General features: G+C 41.6%; 3 protein-coding genes across 3 annotated transcripts; 1 reads left to right on the forward strand and 2 right to left on the reverse strand.

The window, feature by feature from the left end:
- Positions 1 to 471: 471 nt before the first annotated feature.
- klhl23 (kelch-like family member 23) lies at positions 472 to 3,248 on the reverse strand. The gene is made up of 3 exons (XM_070915104.1): positions 2,024 to 3,248; positions 889 to 1,041; positions 472 to 811 (listed from the first exon to the last, which is right to left on the reverse strand). Exons 1-3 carry the CDS (start codon positions 3,246 to 3,248, stop codon positions 501 to 503), a joined length of 1,689 nt encoding a protein of 562 aa, XP_070771205.1. The 3' UTR covers positions 472 to 500.
- Positions 3,249 to 5,003: 1,755 nt separating this feature from the next.
- phgdh (phosphoglycerate dehydrogenase) lies at positions 5,004 to 10,947 on the reverse strand. The gene is made up of 12 exons (XM_070915105.1): positions 10,756 to 10,947; positions 9,133 to 9,284; positions 8,991 to 9,056; positions 8,848 to 8,902; positions 8,557 to 8,655; positions 8,318 to 8,450; positions 8,063 to 8,211; positions 7,818 to 7,970; positions 7,109 to 7,247; positions 6,731 to 6,858; positions 6,417 to 6,639; positions 5,004 to 5,434 (listed from the first exon to the last, which is right to left on the reverse strand). Exons 1-12 carry the CDS (start codon positions 10,891 to 10,893, stop codon positions 5,280 to 5,282), a joined length of 1,590 nt encoding a protein of 529 aa, XP_070771206.1. The 5' UTR covers positions 10,894 to 10,947; the 3' UTR covers positions 5,004 to 5,279.
- Positions 7,244 to 16,491, forward strand: cfap210 (cilia and flagella associated protein 210). Its single transcript, XM_070915103.1, has 10 exons — positions 7,244 to 7,333; positions 7,863 to 7,987; positions 14,027 to 14,235; positions 14,325 to 14,498; positions 14,596 to 14,801; positions 14,893 to 15,049; positions 15,138 to 15,277; positions 15,370 to 15,562; positions 15,791 to 15,955; positions 16,075 to 16,491. Exons 2-10 carry the CDS (start codon positions 7,927 to 7,929, stop codon positions 16,429 to 16,431), a joined length of 1,662 nt encoding a protein of 553 aa, XP_070771204.1. The 5' UTR covers positions 7,244 to 7,333; positions 7,863 to 7,926; the 3' UTR covers positions 16,432 to 16,491.
- The last annotated feature ends 237 nt before the right edge of the window (positions 16,492 to 16,728 follow it).

Below are 16,728 nucleotides of genomic sequence, written 5' to 3' on the forward strand. Positions count from 1 at the left end.
TTATATAGTACGATATATTTTATATGGAACTCACTGATTAATTCAGGCAGAACTCACATCATAATGGTAGTCATTTATTTAATCAAGTAAGGTGGTGGAGTTCTATCAAAAGACTATTTGGAGTGCTCTAGTGCATCAGCAGTCTGAGGTGGATTATGTGTATATGTAAAGTGCATCTGAATAATACTCAAATATGGTCATCTTCCTATTTTCAGTCTTTCCTTTCAAGCTATTAAAACAGAAATACTTAAAAGTAAACTAAAATTCTACAGTAATTGTGAAGCCCCTGAGTTGCTTGTTCTTTTAGTGCTTGCTTGTTCATTGTATTCACAGTTTGGCAAATGTGTAGCTCTCTAAAGGCCTTTATCCGGTGCAAAACATGAGCTAAGTTGACATCTTGTGTGGTAGTGTAATCTGCCATTTGAACACTTTTGACAGAATACAGTTCACCATTTGAATCATTGGCACAAAATTACAATACTTGTGATAACGGTGTGACACTAAACACTGAAAACACAAACACATCCATGTGATCTGGCTGGGCTGGGAAGAGTCCCCACAATCTCCCAAGAGTCCAGCTGAGGGTCGTATTTCTCAATACTTTGCAGATATGTCCCTTTTGAGTAGGAGTATCCCCCTGTTACATAAATACAACCATTTATTACTGCTGCCCCACACTCCATCCTCCTCTCCTTCATCACTGATATTGGTCTCCATTCGTCTTTCTCTATGTCGTAGCAGTCTGCGATAGTCGTCTGTCCACCCACCAAATACAGCTTGTTGTGGAGAGATACAGAACACAGCCCATACTCTGAAAACAGAGGATTTCAAATCAGAATACAGTATGCAGCATATTTTTATTCCTATCTCTTCTTCTTTTTCTCATACCTGGATGGGGAGTTATTGTAAGGATGCTCCACTCATTGACATCTGGCCTGTAGACTTGGATTTTTTCATAGGTGGAGTTTCCTCTGTATCCATAGTGACCTCCGGTCACATAGATTTTATCTCCCATTACACAGGCAGTGGCATTTCCTACACCTTCAAAGGAAACAGAGATTATTGGTATCATTTGATCAATCACTCACGTCTATAAATGTTAATGTTAAACCTTCATTAATAGATTTTTTGACCATTTGGTGGCAACGCAACAAGCTGTAAACACAACAAGGACATATTATCAATATCACCTTATAAAGTTGATATGGCAAATTGATATGGCACATGCTCATTTACAGATTCAGCAGATCCGGAGCACCGTTATCATTCATTTGGAGTCGTGTGTCTGGCCACCTGGCAAATGTAAGTCCAATATTCACTCTTCTCTCAGTTGTGTTTTGCTCTCCACAAACTCTCGAAAGAAATATCTGGCTATTCCGCTGATAAAGGCTCCACTATGTTCACTAGCTAGCTAACTAACTTTGTCTGTCTGTCTTTGGAGCTGGGCAGGTAATGTACAGTGGATTCATCTAAGCTTTTTCATTTTAAACCAGCTGCCTGTGTTTTGAAATGGGGTTGATGATAGCAGTGTGAACTAAATCAGTAAAGTTGTGGGCCAAGTAGTCATGTGATCCAGTGTTAATATGACAATATTGATTGGTGGAAGCTTTAAGTTGTAAAAAATGTGTGAGGTAATATTACTGAATATAGTTTTGGTTGAAAAAACACATTTCCACTTCCACAACAGTTGGAAGAGAGGAGTAAAAACACAGAACCTCTTATTACCCTGATTGGTTGTTTGATTCAGACCAGTACAGTTTAAAAAAAAAACTAAATACAGAGAGGCAGGTGCTCACAGACACATTTTGTTCAATTAGATATTGTTAGTGACATGCAATGGTCAAAATTAGTTATTTCAACCAAAATTATAATTCAATAATATTGCAGCTTTTAGTAAAGGATCTGAGTACTTCTTCTATCACTGTTGAAAGCTCCAGAAAGCTATTAAATTGACCCTGTTGTGAGATTAACTGACTCTTCGGTTCATCGATGCATATAATATATCACTTCATATGTTGCATACCTTGGATCATTTTGGCCACAGGGAACCATTTCCTTTTCAAAGGATCATAAAATTCTGTCTCTTGCTCTGGAGCTCCTCCTCTGTAGCCTCCGATGGCATAAATACAGCCATGCAAGGCCACAGAGCAATGATAGTATCTAGCTGTGATCATGGGGCAACCCTCTGTCCATTCGTCATAGTCACAGTTATAAACTGAAACTGTGTCCAGAGCCTCAACAGTGTTTGTCCTGTAACCACCAGTCACATAAATATTTGCTCCAAGTAAACTGACGCTGTAGCTCTCTCTTGCATGGTCAGGCATGTCTTTTCCTTGCACCCAGGTGTTGCTGATAGGATCCCATGTGTGAACTTCACAAAGAGGGTGCCAGTAGTATCCACCGATGACATACATGCTGGAAGACATTTTCCTGCTGGCTGACATCTCCTTGCCATTGGACCTTAAAGCCTGAACGATCACAGATTTTAATTTCCCTTCACTGTTCAGCAAGCATGGTCTTTGCACCTCTAAAGTGGCCTTGAAGTAAACCTCATCCAGGTCCAGATGGATGGAGTGCAGCATGTCTGCAGCATAGTGAACACGATTATCCAAGTCATGGGTGACCCATCTGGCTACGGCATCTATCAACACCTCATCCCTCTGCACAGTGAGGTTCTGAGCAGCCAAGACCGACCTCATCTTCTCGTGATCAAGCTCGAGGAACTCCTCCTGCTGGATGAGCTCCGTGAACCGGCTCAGCATCACTCTGCGGGCCTCCCTCTCCAGACCGGGACACAGGTGCAGCTCAGCAAAAGCGTGCATCCCCAGACAGTTGTCCACATCCAGGAGGCGAACGAGGAACTCCTCGCACGCTTGCTTCACAGATATGAACTGCAGGAGGTCCGCTGCCTCCAGCAGGCTCTGCACGTTGCTCTCGGTGATGCACACCTGCGCTGTGTACACATAGTCCACCAGGGCGCTCAGGACCACGCAGTCCACCCCGGTCAGTTTGATGACGCTGTTCGACCTCTCCCTCATATCAGCTGTGAACATGACTTTGAAATAAGAGCTGCGGGCTGACAGCAGCGCCTTGTGGCAGTGAAACACCTGTCCGGACTCGCCGCATTGTAGAGCCACGTCTGTAAACAGGCCGCTGATGTAGAAATGCCGGAGAGCATCCAGGAGCTCTGCTGGGTGGTCACCATCACAGAAGTCGTGTGTGTAGATTTCGGCTTGCTTGTGTGACATCATATCTGGAGAAAACACATTAAAATGTCCAATTACACAACCTGCTGTGCAGAAAAACAAAGCACAATCGAGGTGTCATTCCCATTTATGATTAACTGCAGCATTACGACACAAATGCCCCTTTATTTACCCTTTAACTCATCCACAGAAGGCTGCACTCAGCCAGAGAAACTACGGGCTTACCTCTCATCCTATTTCCATGAGTAACCCGTGCTGCTCACACTCGGCAGTGTCCTCTCTTTGAACGCTCCTCTCCAAAACACATGAACCTCAATTTAGCTCCTGCAGGACGGTCGCAGGCAGCTCTATCCTATTTTGGTATTTGTGTGCAGCGGCCATCCCCCTCCCCCCTCCCCTCCTGCAGCAAGTCTCCACAAGCAGGTCCTTGACAAAACCAAGCAACCATTGAGAAGGAATCACCCAACACCGCTATTTTCTCTCGGAGCCTAAATATAACCTTCCATCCACAGTCTCGTGATGCGCTCGTGGACGGCGCATTAGTGTACCCAACAGGCAGAGAAGCATCACTTGCAGAATACAAATCTTATACAAATCAGCACCTTCAATACAGCACAGCAAGAAGCCATTGCACTCTTCTCTATTCATGTCTACCCCCCAGTCTTGTAGTCGTTGCCATGGCATTTTTTTTGAACCCAGTTCCAGTGTGGCCAAGGCTTTGCCTAATCCTAACAAGGATTAACAGCACAGTGCACATTATTCATTCCTGCACAAGGTCTCAGAGATGACTACATGAGGTGGTTGGTGCTCGTTTAATTCAAACACACAGGAGAGTCTCAACAGTTTTGAAATACTGTAAACTAAATGCATGAAACAATGGTGGAAAACGTTCCCAAAGTCTTTACTAAAGGTGATTATTTTAAGTCACACAGTGAAAATTGGACAAAAGTATCAGTGAAATGTACTTTTAATGTCAAGAACAGTCATATTGAAGAATGGCCCATTTCAGAGGGGTGCATTTGTATAGTGTTTTACAAATGGTCAATGCTGGTGGTCTATGCTACATTAGGGCTTACAAACTGTTGGGTCCTGGAGGAAGAAGTACTAAGATATTTTACTTAAGTAAACGTGGCAGTACTGCAGTGTGAAAGTACTCTGGCCCATTTCAGAATCATTTATACATATCAATTATTGATGCATTCATGTGAAAGCATCACTAATCTTGCAGCTGGTTAAGGTGGGATTCATACTGCTGGGTAGCTTCATCCATAATCATAATTTATTAGTTGATTTATATTTTGTTTTAATAATCGGAATCTGCAAAGTAACTAGTGACTAAAGCTTTCAAATAAATGTAGTGCAGTAAAAAGTACAATACTGGCTTCCAAAATGTAGTGGCGTAGTACAGTACTTGAGTTCCCTCACTGCTGTTGGGCAGTTTAACTGGACATGCATATTTTATGAGCTTGTTTTGCATGAAAACATCTGAACAATAAGAAGCTGTCATTTACACGGAGAAATGATGTACCCCTGTACAATGTAATATGATTAAATACTATAAACTATCGTCTAAAAAAAAATAGCCAGAGTTTCAATAAATCCCCTCTGACACAAAAACTGGACATTTTTAACTTAACAAAATAGGAGTTATATTGCAGGGCTGCTGTATTGGATTGTATAAACTGTCCAGGTGTGCTTAATAGACAGGCAACTTGGTGTAGTACATTCATTTTAAAATGCAAGAAGTGAAAGGGTCAAGTTCTCAGAATAAAAACACTGAACTGCCGGTACTTTAAAATTGTTCTTACAGGTTTTAATAAGTGCACTTTATTTAACATCTTAACAACAAACTTAACAGCTCACGACACTGAAACATTTCATTTAGTTTTACTTCAACAAAGTGCACGTAAAGCTTCTAAACACTGGAATGTTATCAAAATGCAAGTTTCAAACTGCTTAAAGTGTTCAACTTCTAAACAAGTTGTTAGTTGTAAATGTTAAGACTGAGACGGCTCAATTATGTTAGACACTCTTCAGAAAGTTAAGATTTCCAGATAGCGTTGCTGCTGCCATTTAAATGCTGAGCTGTGCTGCCTCCTTAACCAAAGGCTTCAAGGCACTGAGGTCTTGCAGGAGAGAGGACACCCCCACACAATACCACAGATCCCCAGCGCGGTCTGCGGGAGCACTGAAAGACTCAATCTCCACTCCCTCTGTGGCGAGAAGTCCTAAACAAAGAACAATCAAAAAGAGAAAATAGGTGCGATTTTAAACCAAGTCATAACTCAATACCATCTTTCATCCATATGGAAAGTGGAGAAAACAAATCTGGTTCAAAGTTTCTGCCTTGCTGACAGAAATATGTGCTTTATTTTGAAATTACGACTTTAGTTGCACAGTTGAGAACAGGTGTTCTTCCTCTGTCCACGGAGGGTGACAGGTTCAGAAGTATACAGGAGGAAAACAGAATGAAATAGCTGCGCAAGTCCCATTTCCTTTTGTACTACACGTACTATTATGATTTAACAGTATCAATTTTCCATGAAATGGTTCAACAAATATAGTTTGCTAACTTTGTCTCATAAGCCTGAAAAAGAAGCAAAGATGGATTATTGTTTGGATTTCTCCAGTATTACACAGAACATGTCAGAGATGTTTAAATTTTGTTGTAGACAAGGAAGATCTGATAGTCTGATTGTGAAAATTATTCAAAATGCTTCTCTTTATTTTTTTTTACTTGTTGTAGTATTGTTTGAAAATGAATACGTCACATTCTGGATCTGGCTTGGTTGTATCATAATCACAATCATGAAAACTTAAATTTATTTGTATTTCACACTTTGAAGTGAAATGCTTGAATACACAACACCATTTATGAATGTCTATAGAGACTGAAAAACTGGTCTTTGACACACTGTGATGGATTTCTGCTGGTTTCTCTGTGTAAAATGTTGAGGCTTGACTCTCTAATTTCGACTATGAATGTTGATGTGTTTTGTATTTTATATTTGACAGAGCTGAAACTTTGTACCATCAGTTGACATGTCACAAACATGTTTGCCCTGTTACGATCTGTCCAGAGTGTGTTGATACAGAGACAAACTAGTTGTAGCTGTCAGTTATGGCCTTATTCTGACAACTTCAGTGTTGTAGGAGTGATTTTCCCCTTAACATTACTGGGTAATTGCATCATTTAAAAAAGTTTCTTACCAGCCACTGAGGATAGCAGCTGAGGATCTGCGGAGGCCTTGAAGAACAGCAGATTTCCAGTGAGAGAGACCGGCTGTCTGAACGCACTGCCGCTCAGCTCCAGGAGGACCGGCACGCCACCTTGAACCGAACCGCTGGCTTTGTAGCTGCAGCCACCGGCCACAATCTCCACCTTACACACACCACGGGTTGCCCCGTCAGACGCAGAGTGGGTCTGGTTTACCTGAAGAGTCGGTCCACATGTATGAAAAGATTATTTTCTAAAAAAGACACACGCTCGTTATCATCATGTGGCCTTTGAGTTGGTGTTGTACCGTGATTCCAGACTCCTTGGCGAGGCTCAGTACATTGATGAGGTTTGGGCAACAGCCAGATTCCTGATTCAGCAGCCCAACCAGTACTGATGAAGTCATGTAACCAGTGGAGGACTTCATACAGTCCCCTGGTTTGAAGAAAACAGTACATGTGTTTTAACTGCCACTATTAAAAACTCTTAACAGCAGAGTGCATTGGCATTTAATTTACTGCAATACCTTGTGTACAACTAGCTTCTATCAAATACAGTGGCTGTTTCACAATCATACCACCAGAGGGAGAAAAATCCCCACCATTACAATATTATCTCCCTCTGACATGAGCCCGCCCCCCCTCTCTCGTCAGGTTACACAAACTGGTCAGACCAGTAGTTTTACCTTGCGTGATGATCTGGACATGACTGAACGGTTTCTTAGAAGCAGTGCATGACTGCAGCACAGCTCCGACAGCTTCTCCCAGTTTGATCAGCTGGTGAGATTCCTGGGAGAACGTGCTGGCAAAAACCTGTGCGTTCACCTACAAAAAAGGAGTTTAAAAAAGTGAACTGACCACACTTGAATACACCCGCATCTGGAATCACATGTAATAGTGAGACAGTTAAGGTAAGAGACTTGTGATTTCTTTGAGATGGAATGAGCTGTAAATGGGGTTTTGAACAGGGAATCTGTTCAGTCAATTTAGATGCCAGAAGAACTGAAGCAGTATTTGCATTTGTGTAAATAAATAATATTTCTACATATGAAGATCCCTTTACTTGTCATAGGGACGACTACTCAGCCTGTGAAAACAGGTGTATGATGTTCTCTGTGGCTCATGCAAGAAATACATTTTAGACAGAAAGCCTGCGGTACAAACTGGTGGGTGGAGTTTGACAGATTTGGGAATTTACCAAGCATGAAGGGTCTAATAGAAGATGCTATCCAGTTACATTAGTTGAAGTGTAGGTTTCATTGTTTGGGAGCTTTTTAGGGACTGGAGGTCCTTTATGGAAGTATAGTCCTAAATCACTCAAGTGGCCCTTTAACATGTTTTGCAACAACAAAACTCAAGGACTGAAAACAAATAAGAACACCGAGTGAAACTTACAGCTCCAACCAGCTTCTTGCCCTTCACCATGTCCACAATCTGCAGAGCGATGTCCTCCCCACAACGAGCCTGAGCCTCCTTTGTGCTGGCTCCCAGGTGAGGACAGCTGATGACATTAGGATGGTCGACCAATGAACGGTCCTTAGGAGGCTCCTGCGGCCAAACACAAAGTAAGCCTCAAACTATTATAGTTACATACAGCAGTACAGAGTTATTTGTGTGAGGACATGGTCCAATAATCTCACCTCAACAAAGACATCCAGCCCTGCGCCTCCACACTGCCCAGACTCCAAAGCTCTGACGAGAGCAGCCTCGTCAATGATGCCCCCTCGTGCACAGTTCACCACCTTCACTCCTTTCTTGCATTTAGCAAACGATTCATCATTAAGCAGACCTTAGGCAAAAGGAAAACAAACAATTGAAGAAGAAATTACACAATTTAGTACAATTAATGGTAGCTATATAATCAGGAGAGCCTGAACTTGAGAAGTAAAACTCACCAACAGTAGAGGGCATTAAGGGAGTGTGGACCGTAATATAGTCACACTGGGGCCACAGCTGCTCCAGAGACATCTGCACCACCCCCCAGCTGGCTGTCACCTCAGGAGGAGTGATTGGATCATAGCCGATAGTCTAAGAGGAGAGAGAGGGAAAAACATATCTTGCCATGTTTGTTTCATCGAATTATTAAAGTGCAATTAACCACTGAGAAAGTCTTGTCACCAATCTGGTTACTTACCGTCATGCCAAATGACTGCATTCTTGAGGCCACTTCTTTTCCTATTCTTCCAAGTCCAACTATTCCGAGCACCTTGCCATACAGCTCTGCGCCCATGAACTGTAAAATTAGAGACAAAACAATGACCCCCGTCTATGAAATCCAAAACTGCACAGATCCAAGTGTCACATCTGATTAGCGACGACGGGATGAACACTGGAGCCGACCATGCGACAGTAATCGCTTTGTGTGCCAACTGCAAACACTCATTCAAACAGCACACACTGGGGCAAACTAAAAACCTCTGCTCACCTTTTTGCGATCCCAGTTCCCTTGTTTCATCGACATTGCAGCTTGAGGGACATATCTGAAAGCAGAAGGGTGGGTAAAGTTAGAGTAATTCAGTGCAATTAAAAAGACTGAGCATGTTGACAATTACTCAAGACTCGTCTTGCCTTGAGAGGCTCATCAGCAGGGCACATGTCAGCTCAGCGGCACTGATGGTGTTACCGCTCGGTGTGCTGAAGAAAACGATCCACGGTTAACAGACAGCACATTGTATTGGAACAAAAATTTGTGCACAGACTGGCGACTTACTTCATGACAATAACACCCTTTTTGGTGGCAGCATCAACATCCACATTGTCCACACCAGTCCCAGCTCTCCCAATGATTTTGAGATTACTAGCAGCATTAATAACATCAGCCGTTACCTTCGTTGCAGATCGAACCACAAGGCCATCGTAGTCCTAGGATTGTGAGAAAAAGCACACGGTTGATCTCATGGTGTTTTATATCTGCGGTTAATCTCAAGGCTAGATTACACTGTACAGAGGCAAATTGCCCTGTGCCCCCAAACCTTCAGGGGCCCCGAAGCCCACAGATTCAATGCAAAGTTTTTTGTACCATTCCAGCACAATATAAACATGACATGGGCCTTAAAACCATGATTACCTCATCTTCTGGCCACGTCTTTTAGAGGAGCATTGTGTCGAAAATGTAGTTTTAATACTCAACTTTAAGTTTCAGTTTAAGTGTACATGGTACACATAGTTAAATGAATTTGTATCTACTCATGTTATCGCAAACTAGGGGTGTTTTCACATCCAACCCATTTGGTTCGGATTAAACGGTGCATTTTCACGGTTTGTACTGTTTGTTTGGGCTGATGTAAAAGCTGGTGCAGAATAAACACCCGGACCGAGACCGTCTGAGAAGGAGGATCTTGGTCTGCTTCCAGGCAGACTCTGGTGTGGACCAACCCTATGGCCTGTGATAGCAGATGTATCTAAGTATTATAAGCCCATAAGAGGCCCAGTTGCAGCCATGACTAATAACGCTCATAATAAGTTACTTTTTAGTGAGCTATTTGCTAATACCAGATTAGATAAATATACTCATATGAAGCAGTAATCAAAATTCAGTCAATCAATATGCCTTCATTGTGGTTCATATGTAAAAAGCCAGTGTGATCATGAACTGGATCAGAACCAAAAGGCAATTTTTTCTTGGTCCAGACCAAATAACAGAGTTACAGTGTGAAAGCACCATACAGCAAACATGAGGGCAGGCGTGAACACTGAGTGGTTTCTGAGACTTCATGGGTTGGGGTTAACCAGAGAAGGGTCAAAGGGTTAAAAAAAAGGGGGGGGGACCAAAGCTTACTTTTGCCCCAAGGCCTTACAGTGGGTTCTACAACACTATAATGCATTCAGTCTGTCTGAGAACAGTTTCATTACAACCCATTGTTACTAATCTGACAAATCTCAAGTTGTACAAAGGCAAATATGTGTTTGCTCCGTGCACAGCCTCTGCATTAAGCTGATAAAAGCTGCCACTCTGCTGAATGAGGCACTCAGAGAGAAAGTGATGGGTGAACCGGCAAAATGAGGGATGAGTTGCATCAGCTTCCCAGGAGGCGGTACTAACTTAACAATCAATTGTCACACCTCAGCCCGGCTAATACGTGTCAGACTCAGGAAGAGCGTGAGAAACATAGCCCAAAGACAAAGACCTTACAGTAAAGTTTCCATGGAAAAAACACAGGTTATACTTGTTTTTTTTGCCCCACTTGTGCAGCGGCAAATCACGCGAGCTTTTAAAATGATGCTCGCTAAAGCGACTAAACTTTTTAACGTGATTGAGAAACATGTCGCGTAGAAAACAAATCACACACGCTGCATGTGAAAGCAATTATGCAATACAGGGTGCCAGCTTTACCTTAATCTCCGCCATTAATTCATCCTTCTTCATATTCTGCTTTTCCGTGACTCGGATGCCATTTTCCTCCAGAATCGTCTTGCAGCGAGGGTCAACGCTCTCGCTGATTAAAACTGTCTTGATGGAGATCGGGGCCATCTTGGGGGTTTTCTCCGGTTAGCTGGTTGGTGGGCAACTGATGTTGGGCGCATGGACGTCTAATGCCTTAGTGAAGTGATGGACACGGGAAGTTTTTTTTCCCTCTGTTGGTTTTGAATGGTTATCTCGGATTTAAGACAGCCCCCTTTCAAAGTAAAACCCGCCTCTCGTGCGTCTCCTGCTCTGACGTAACATACAGGAGGCCATCCATACTGGAGACCAGTTTGAACAAATGCTGGCGCCAGTTTGATATGATTACTAGGCCATCAAAAGTGGTTTTGTCTTTTTACTTTAGTATAAAAAAAAAAGAAGCAATATGACAAGTACTCTTCACTGCACGTAGAAGAAATGTACTTCAAATATCAAAAGCACTCATTATGCAAAGAATCGCCCGCGTCAGTGTTATATTATTATTTACTGTAATAATGGATTATTATTACTGATGTATTAACATGGGGGGCACATTTTAATGGCTTTATATGTAGTTTACCTGTATATAAATATATAGTACATTTACATGTAATATTGAAATGAAATATAATATAGGCTAGGTGGTTTTGTTGAAATAATTTGAATCCTCAGAAATATCAAACTTGTTCACATCTTCCCTTATGTAACAGTAGATCAGGTCAGGCCTTAATTTAACAGACGCTGTTCATCACCTGACTCATTAGGCTGCACGTGACGCCCCTCAGCTCAGTGATTTGACATGACTGTCAAAGTCATGCTATTACATCTGCTTTTAACACTAGATTATAAAATGCAGAATCCATAGCGAGTGTCCCTACAATATGCCTGTGTCATTCAGCTGTGATGGGTTGTTTCCCTGCCTCCATTACCCATGAGTATGAACCGAGAGGAGTTCTGCTATAAACAAGAATCTCTTGTCATCTCACTTAGTTCACATACTGAGCAAACAGTTTGGTAATATGAATCAATGGCTGGATTAACCTGCTACAGGGTCCTATCAACTCCATGTTCCCCCTACTCTCTCACAACGTGTACACATTTTCTATGCTCCAAGCTGATTTAGGAATATGCAACAAAAAAGCACAAAACTTAAACAATGAAGGTCTTACAATTGAAATTTGATACTGAGAAAGACACTTCTTAAACAGAGTGATAAACCTGGATCTTCAGGACTTTATCATGTCAGTTCATACTGTATTTTAGTGGTGCACATTACTAGACACATTTCAATTAAATAAACACAAATTTAATTGGACTCACAGTGAGAATGGAGCTTTCAGTTGCATATTCTGTCCATTTAGTGATCCAGACCCATCATTTTCTACAGTATAGCCTATACAGACACCCAGCTTTCTGACACTGGGTTCCTTATTGTGCTCCAAAATGCCCCGGTCATCTCCTGAGTTCATGATGCAGTTTCCAGATTCAATGTGCCCGGTGCCTGAAGCAGCAAAGCAACCCTAAAACATGGCTTTTCCTCCTCCATGATTGACTGTCGGGTTCTTTTCTTTAAAGGCTTCATGTTGTTTTCTGTAAACAAACATATAGAGAAATAGAAAAAGAAAAAGATTCAGTCGGAATCACTTGCTTGAAATCCAATTATATATTAAAATGTTTAAAATGAGCCAATAATCTCCTGAATCCCTTGTAAGATTTTTTTGGCATAAGATTTATTGGCTTATTTTGTGTAGGAAATTCGTTTTGTTCCAAGGCAAACCAAAAAATTTTTTTTTTATACATTTCAAAATTGTTGTGGAATAAATGTGGCATTATTTGAAAAATGAAATATTGTGTGGTGTAAATAACTTTGTGGATACTCACAGCGCCACCTGTCGTCCATCAGCGGGAAGGCTTCAGATTGGTTCATGCGTTGCCTGGATACAGTGCAACAAATGCGGACCCTGACGCAGCTGTATGTTACGTTAGTTAACCTGGAAAGAGCTACAGTTGAAGTTTTTGTCAACCGTTTCATTTGGCAGTAGTAGTTTTGCTTCTTTAAATACTAGGTAACATATCGAATACAAATGGCATCGGTGGTTCAGTACGGCCGACGAAGAGGCTCCAGTAAGAGAGGTGAGAGCTAAAGAAAGTTTAACCGTACTGAAGGTGAGGTAAGCTAGCTAGCAGTTATGGCTAACAGACAATATGTGGCAATAAGTATCTGATGGTAACAGCAGTGTTGAAACCCAGTAACATCAAACAGAATTCATAACAACGAAAGAGTGGCTCTAAAAACACACGAGTTGTTTAACATCATGCCCACGAGCAAACCTGTAGCCTCTCTCAAAAGAAAACAACTTCCTGTACAATGGTATATTTGCGGGATATTACTGCACAGTATTACAGTAATGTTTTTGCATTTATTTATATTTCTCATATATGATATATATATATTCATATGATTTAAGTGTTCCCTCATATTTTCTGTAATTGCTGTTTCAAAGCTGCCTTCACAATCCCAATATATCAATCTGGTGGATAAATACTGAATCCATTCATTACATTTAATATTTTTCTGCCTAAAAACAAAAATGTAAATGGATTCTGTTAAAAAAAAAGAAGAAGAAGTAAGAATTACCTTTCAAAATTCAAAGCATGTTTAACATATATACAGTAAGGACAAAACATTATACAAAACAAACTGATAAAAACTACGACAAAACATAATTTGGCGGCAGTACAGTACCATACAGTTAAATATACTCTGATTATCTGTTATTATAGGGTATAATCATCTCAGGTACAGACCATAAAAAGTGTCAAAAGGCAATTCCTCACTTGATCCCAAATCATTCTGGGACCATAAATAATATCACTTAACATATCCGCTATTCCATTCCATGTGTAATTACAGAAAACAGTACAGAGGACGTCACCCTAGTTTACTCATTGGTAGCTACGGCCCTGCTCATATCAACACATATCAACACAGCAACTGTTATCCCTTCCAACATGGAAGAAATAAATATGCATCCCACAACATACTGGAGAAAAGCATTTAATACATGACTCTTTTAAATTATTAATCTGTGTTGTCCTCAACTACCCAAATGACACAAAGTGATGGTGCGTATGTTCAGTTCCCTTAAATACACTGTGTTCTAACTGTAGTGTTTGACTAACAGTAGGTCTTCATAGGGCAGTTTCTTCCTTTTTCTAACAGATACTTCAGCAGAGGAAGCCAACGGGATGATCCAGCCCCCAGACCTCCGACAAGTTACAGTCTTAACCAAGGCTGAATGGCTGAAGATTCAAGATGAGTTGAACGGGGTTAATAAAGATGAGGAGAGTGTGAGAGAGGCGGCTAAACAGAGAGAGGCCCTGCACTTGCAATCAAAAGAGGTGGTGAAACTGTGGTCCAATACCATCGCTGTAAGTTTGCCTGTAAGGGGGTTGCAAAAAGCACAATATACTGCAGCAAAGCAAAAGGTTAACACACTGTATATTTACATTTATCAAAGGGTCAAAGGCAGAAGAAGCTCGAGGCAAAGAAGATTCGGGAGCAGAATGAGGAGGAGAAAAGGAAATTGACTGATGAAGAAGAGGCCAAATATCAGGAGCAGAAGCGGAAAGAGGCCATTGAAAAAGCCAAGACTCAGCTGTATTATCAGACAGACCGTGTTAAAGGATTACATGTTAGTTTCGCTTGGGAATTATTATGGTGTCACTTGTACATGTTTGGCTATAGGTTGATGTTTAGGGGATAATGAATGACTGTTACTACTTCCACAGCGTGCGCTCTTGCTGACGGAGGTGCTGAAGGAGAGGGAGGCTCAGATTGAACTGAAGCACAGAATCAAGAGTGCCTCTAAAGATGCGGACGAAGAATTCATGAATAAGGTAAAGGCCACAGAGTACGAAGCCTTGAGACAGGAGCAGGAGAAGACACGTCAGAAAAAGCTTGAGACAAAGGCTGTGGCAGAGGACCTGAAACACCAGTAAGTCTCACATCAGACCCAACAACCAGCTTTGAACATGCTGCAGGTGCACCAGTTGTCAGGGTCTTCACAGAATTATCCTTTTCTTTAGTATCAAGGAAAATGAGCTAGTGAGAGAGCGAGAAAAGATAGAGAACAAGAAGGATGGAGAGGAAACCCAGCACCTTCAAGAGCTCTATCAGTGGGGCCAAAGAATGGAGGAGGAAAGACAAGCCAAGCAGAAGAGAAACCTTATGCAAGCTCACCTGGTAGGGTCTTAGCAGCACAGGCCATCAAGTATTCGCATCCTTATTGTATAACGCAAAGAGTTTACTTATGTATACTCTGTATTTACAGGCACATCTCACCAATAGGGACCTCATAAGAGCGACAGAGGCACAAAAACAGGAGGCCGAAGAGGAGCAAAGGAAACTTTTTCTCTCTGCAAAACAAAAAATGGTCAAGTTACGGAAAGACAAAGAAAGAGAATTGTTTAGGTGAGAGCCAGCAGAACAATAAACCCACAAACACCCAGTCATCTGTCTTGACATCTCAAACATACAGTAACAATGGTTGTTCCTTTCTTCAGAGAGGCCCAGCAGCGCAGAGACTCGGTCATCAAACAACTGACAGTCACACCAGAGGAGCAAACTGTCAGCGAGGAGCAGAGGATCGCAAAGGCTGTCGCTGAGCAGGACGCGAAACAGGCCCAACAGCAGTGGGAGGAGGACGAGAAGAGGGCTGCAATGCTGAAGTCCATCGCTGCACACAGAGAACTTGCGGTAAGTTTAGATGCTGCGTCTGCAAAATACAAAGTTACTGTGGCATGAAGCTTGTGTTACAACATTGATATCAAAAGTCTTCATGGTCATTTATGCGTTGTCGTAACCTGTAGGTTAAAAAAATGTGTAGATTATTCTTTTTCTTTATAGCTGCAGTGAAATCTGGTTGAATTCAGCTGCAGCTAACAAAATGTTATCACACCTCTAACGCAAACTGTGTTTCTCAAGAGACAAGAAAAAGAGCAGAGGGACAAAATGGCCAAACAAAGCACCAGAGAAACACTTGAGGCCAAGAAAGAGGCAGACAGAATATTTTCTGAGAAACAACAACTGAAGGCTCAGAAGGTCAAAGAAGATGGCAGAAAATTACTAGACTTCAATGCCACACAAATGGTAATGTTGAAACCATCTCCACCACCAACATTACAAAAATGAACAATTTTGGTTTAATGGTAGTTACGGTCCTTGTTCTCTGAAAGAAAATTTGTTTGACATTTATCTTTCGAATCCAGGCTGAAAAAAGTGCCAGGCTTCAGCAGCTGAAGAGAGAGGAACTCGAGTTTGAAGTGAAGAATGCAGAGCTCACTGCTGAAGAGGAAAACCAGTTTCAACAGTATTCGCAGCACGTCATTGATGCAGCGGCGGAGGCTCAGCGAAACATGTTTCCACTTTGCAAAGCTGCAAGAGAAGGGATCGGAGGAGGGCTTGGTCCCATTTCCAGTGCAGTCAGGTCTAGCTACCTCGTTCAGGACTGTACTGGTGCTCAAATGCCCAAATATGTCTCTGGTGTCACCCAGAACATTAAAAATCTTAATGAGGCTGCAGATATTCAAGAAGCAAAGATGAGACTTGGATTTACATGGCAATAGGTTCCCTTAAATTTACCATCTTTGAACATACTGAATGTTTTAATAAAAGCCTTAAAACATTTTGATCGTGTCTGAAATCTCTCATTCACTTCTCTGTACATAATGCACTCAATATATGCTCTATTGTGAATATTAAGTTGGGATTTTTGACAGTTATGAATTATCATTATTTTGCATCATCACTTAAAGGTGTCGTGCATGATGTTCATATTAATAAAATACAACGCATTGCATTGTGGGATTGAAATACAGTCCATGAGGTGTCCTGGTGGTCCATGTGTTTAATGCAATGACCTA

This window comes from Enoplosus armatus, chromosome 11 (assembly GCF_043641665.1).
Source record: "Enoplosus armatus isolate fEnoArm2 chromosome 11, fEnoArm2.hap1, whole genome shotgun sequence".
In the NCBI taxonomy this organism is placed as follows: Eukaryota; Metazoa; Chordata; class Actinopteri; order Centrarchiformes; family Enoplosidae; genus Enoplosus; species Enoplosus armatus.

What these genes read in the sequence shown, in the direction of transcription:
- cfap210 (XM_070915103.1), top strand. Translation starts at nt 7,927, where the DNA reads ATGACATTAGGATGGTCGACCAATGAACGGTCCTTAGGAGGCTCCTGC. An exon ending in TGTGGTCCAATACCATCGCT is followed by an intron (nt 14,236 to 14,324) that starts GTAAGTTTGCCT and finishes CATTTATCAAAG; the next exon opens with GGTCAAAGGCAGAAGAAGCT. An exon ending in ACTTCAATGCCACACAAATG is followed by an intron (nt 15,956 to 16,074) that starts GTAATGTTGAAA and finishes TTTCGAATCCAG; the next exon opens with GCTGAAAAAAGTGCCAGGCT.
- phgdh (XM_070915105.1), bottom strand. Translation starts at nt 10,893, where the DNA reads ATGGCCCCGATCTCCATCAAGACAGTTTTAATCAGCGAGAGCGTTGAC. An exon ending in AATTAATGGCGGAGATTAAG is followed by an intron (nt 9,285 to 10,755) that starts GTAAAGCTGGCA and finishes TCACAATCCTAG; the next exon opens with GACTACGATGGCCTTGTGGT. An exon ending in CTGCTGATGAGCCTCTCAAG is followed by an intron (nt 8,903 to 8,990) that starts GCAAGACGAGTC and finishes TTCTGCTTTCAG; the next exon opens with ATATGTCCCTCAAGCTGCAA.
- klhl23 (XM_070915104.1), bottom strand. Translation starts at nt 3,248, where the DNA reads ATGTCACACAAGCAAGCCGAAATCTACACACACGACTTCTGTGATGGT. An exon ending in TGTGGCCAAAATGATCCAAG is followed by an intron (nt 1,042 to 2,023) that starts GTATGCAACATA and finishes TTTCCTTTGAAG; the next exon opens with GTGTAGGAAATGCCACTGCC. An exon ending in TACAATAACTCCCCATCCAG is followed by an intron (nt 812 to 888) that starts GTATGAGAAAAA and finishes CTCTGTTTTCAG; the next exon opens with AGTATGGGCTGTGTTCTGTA.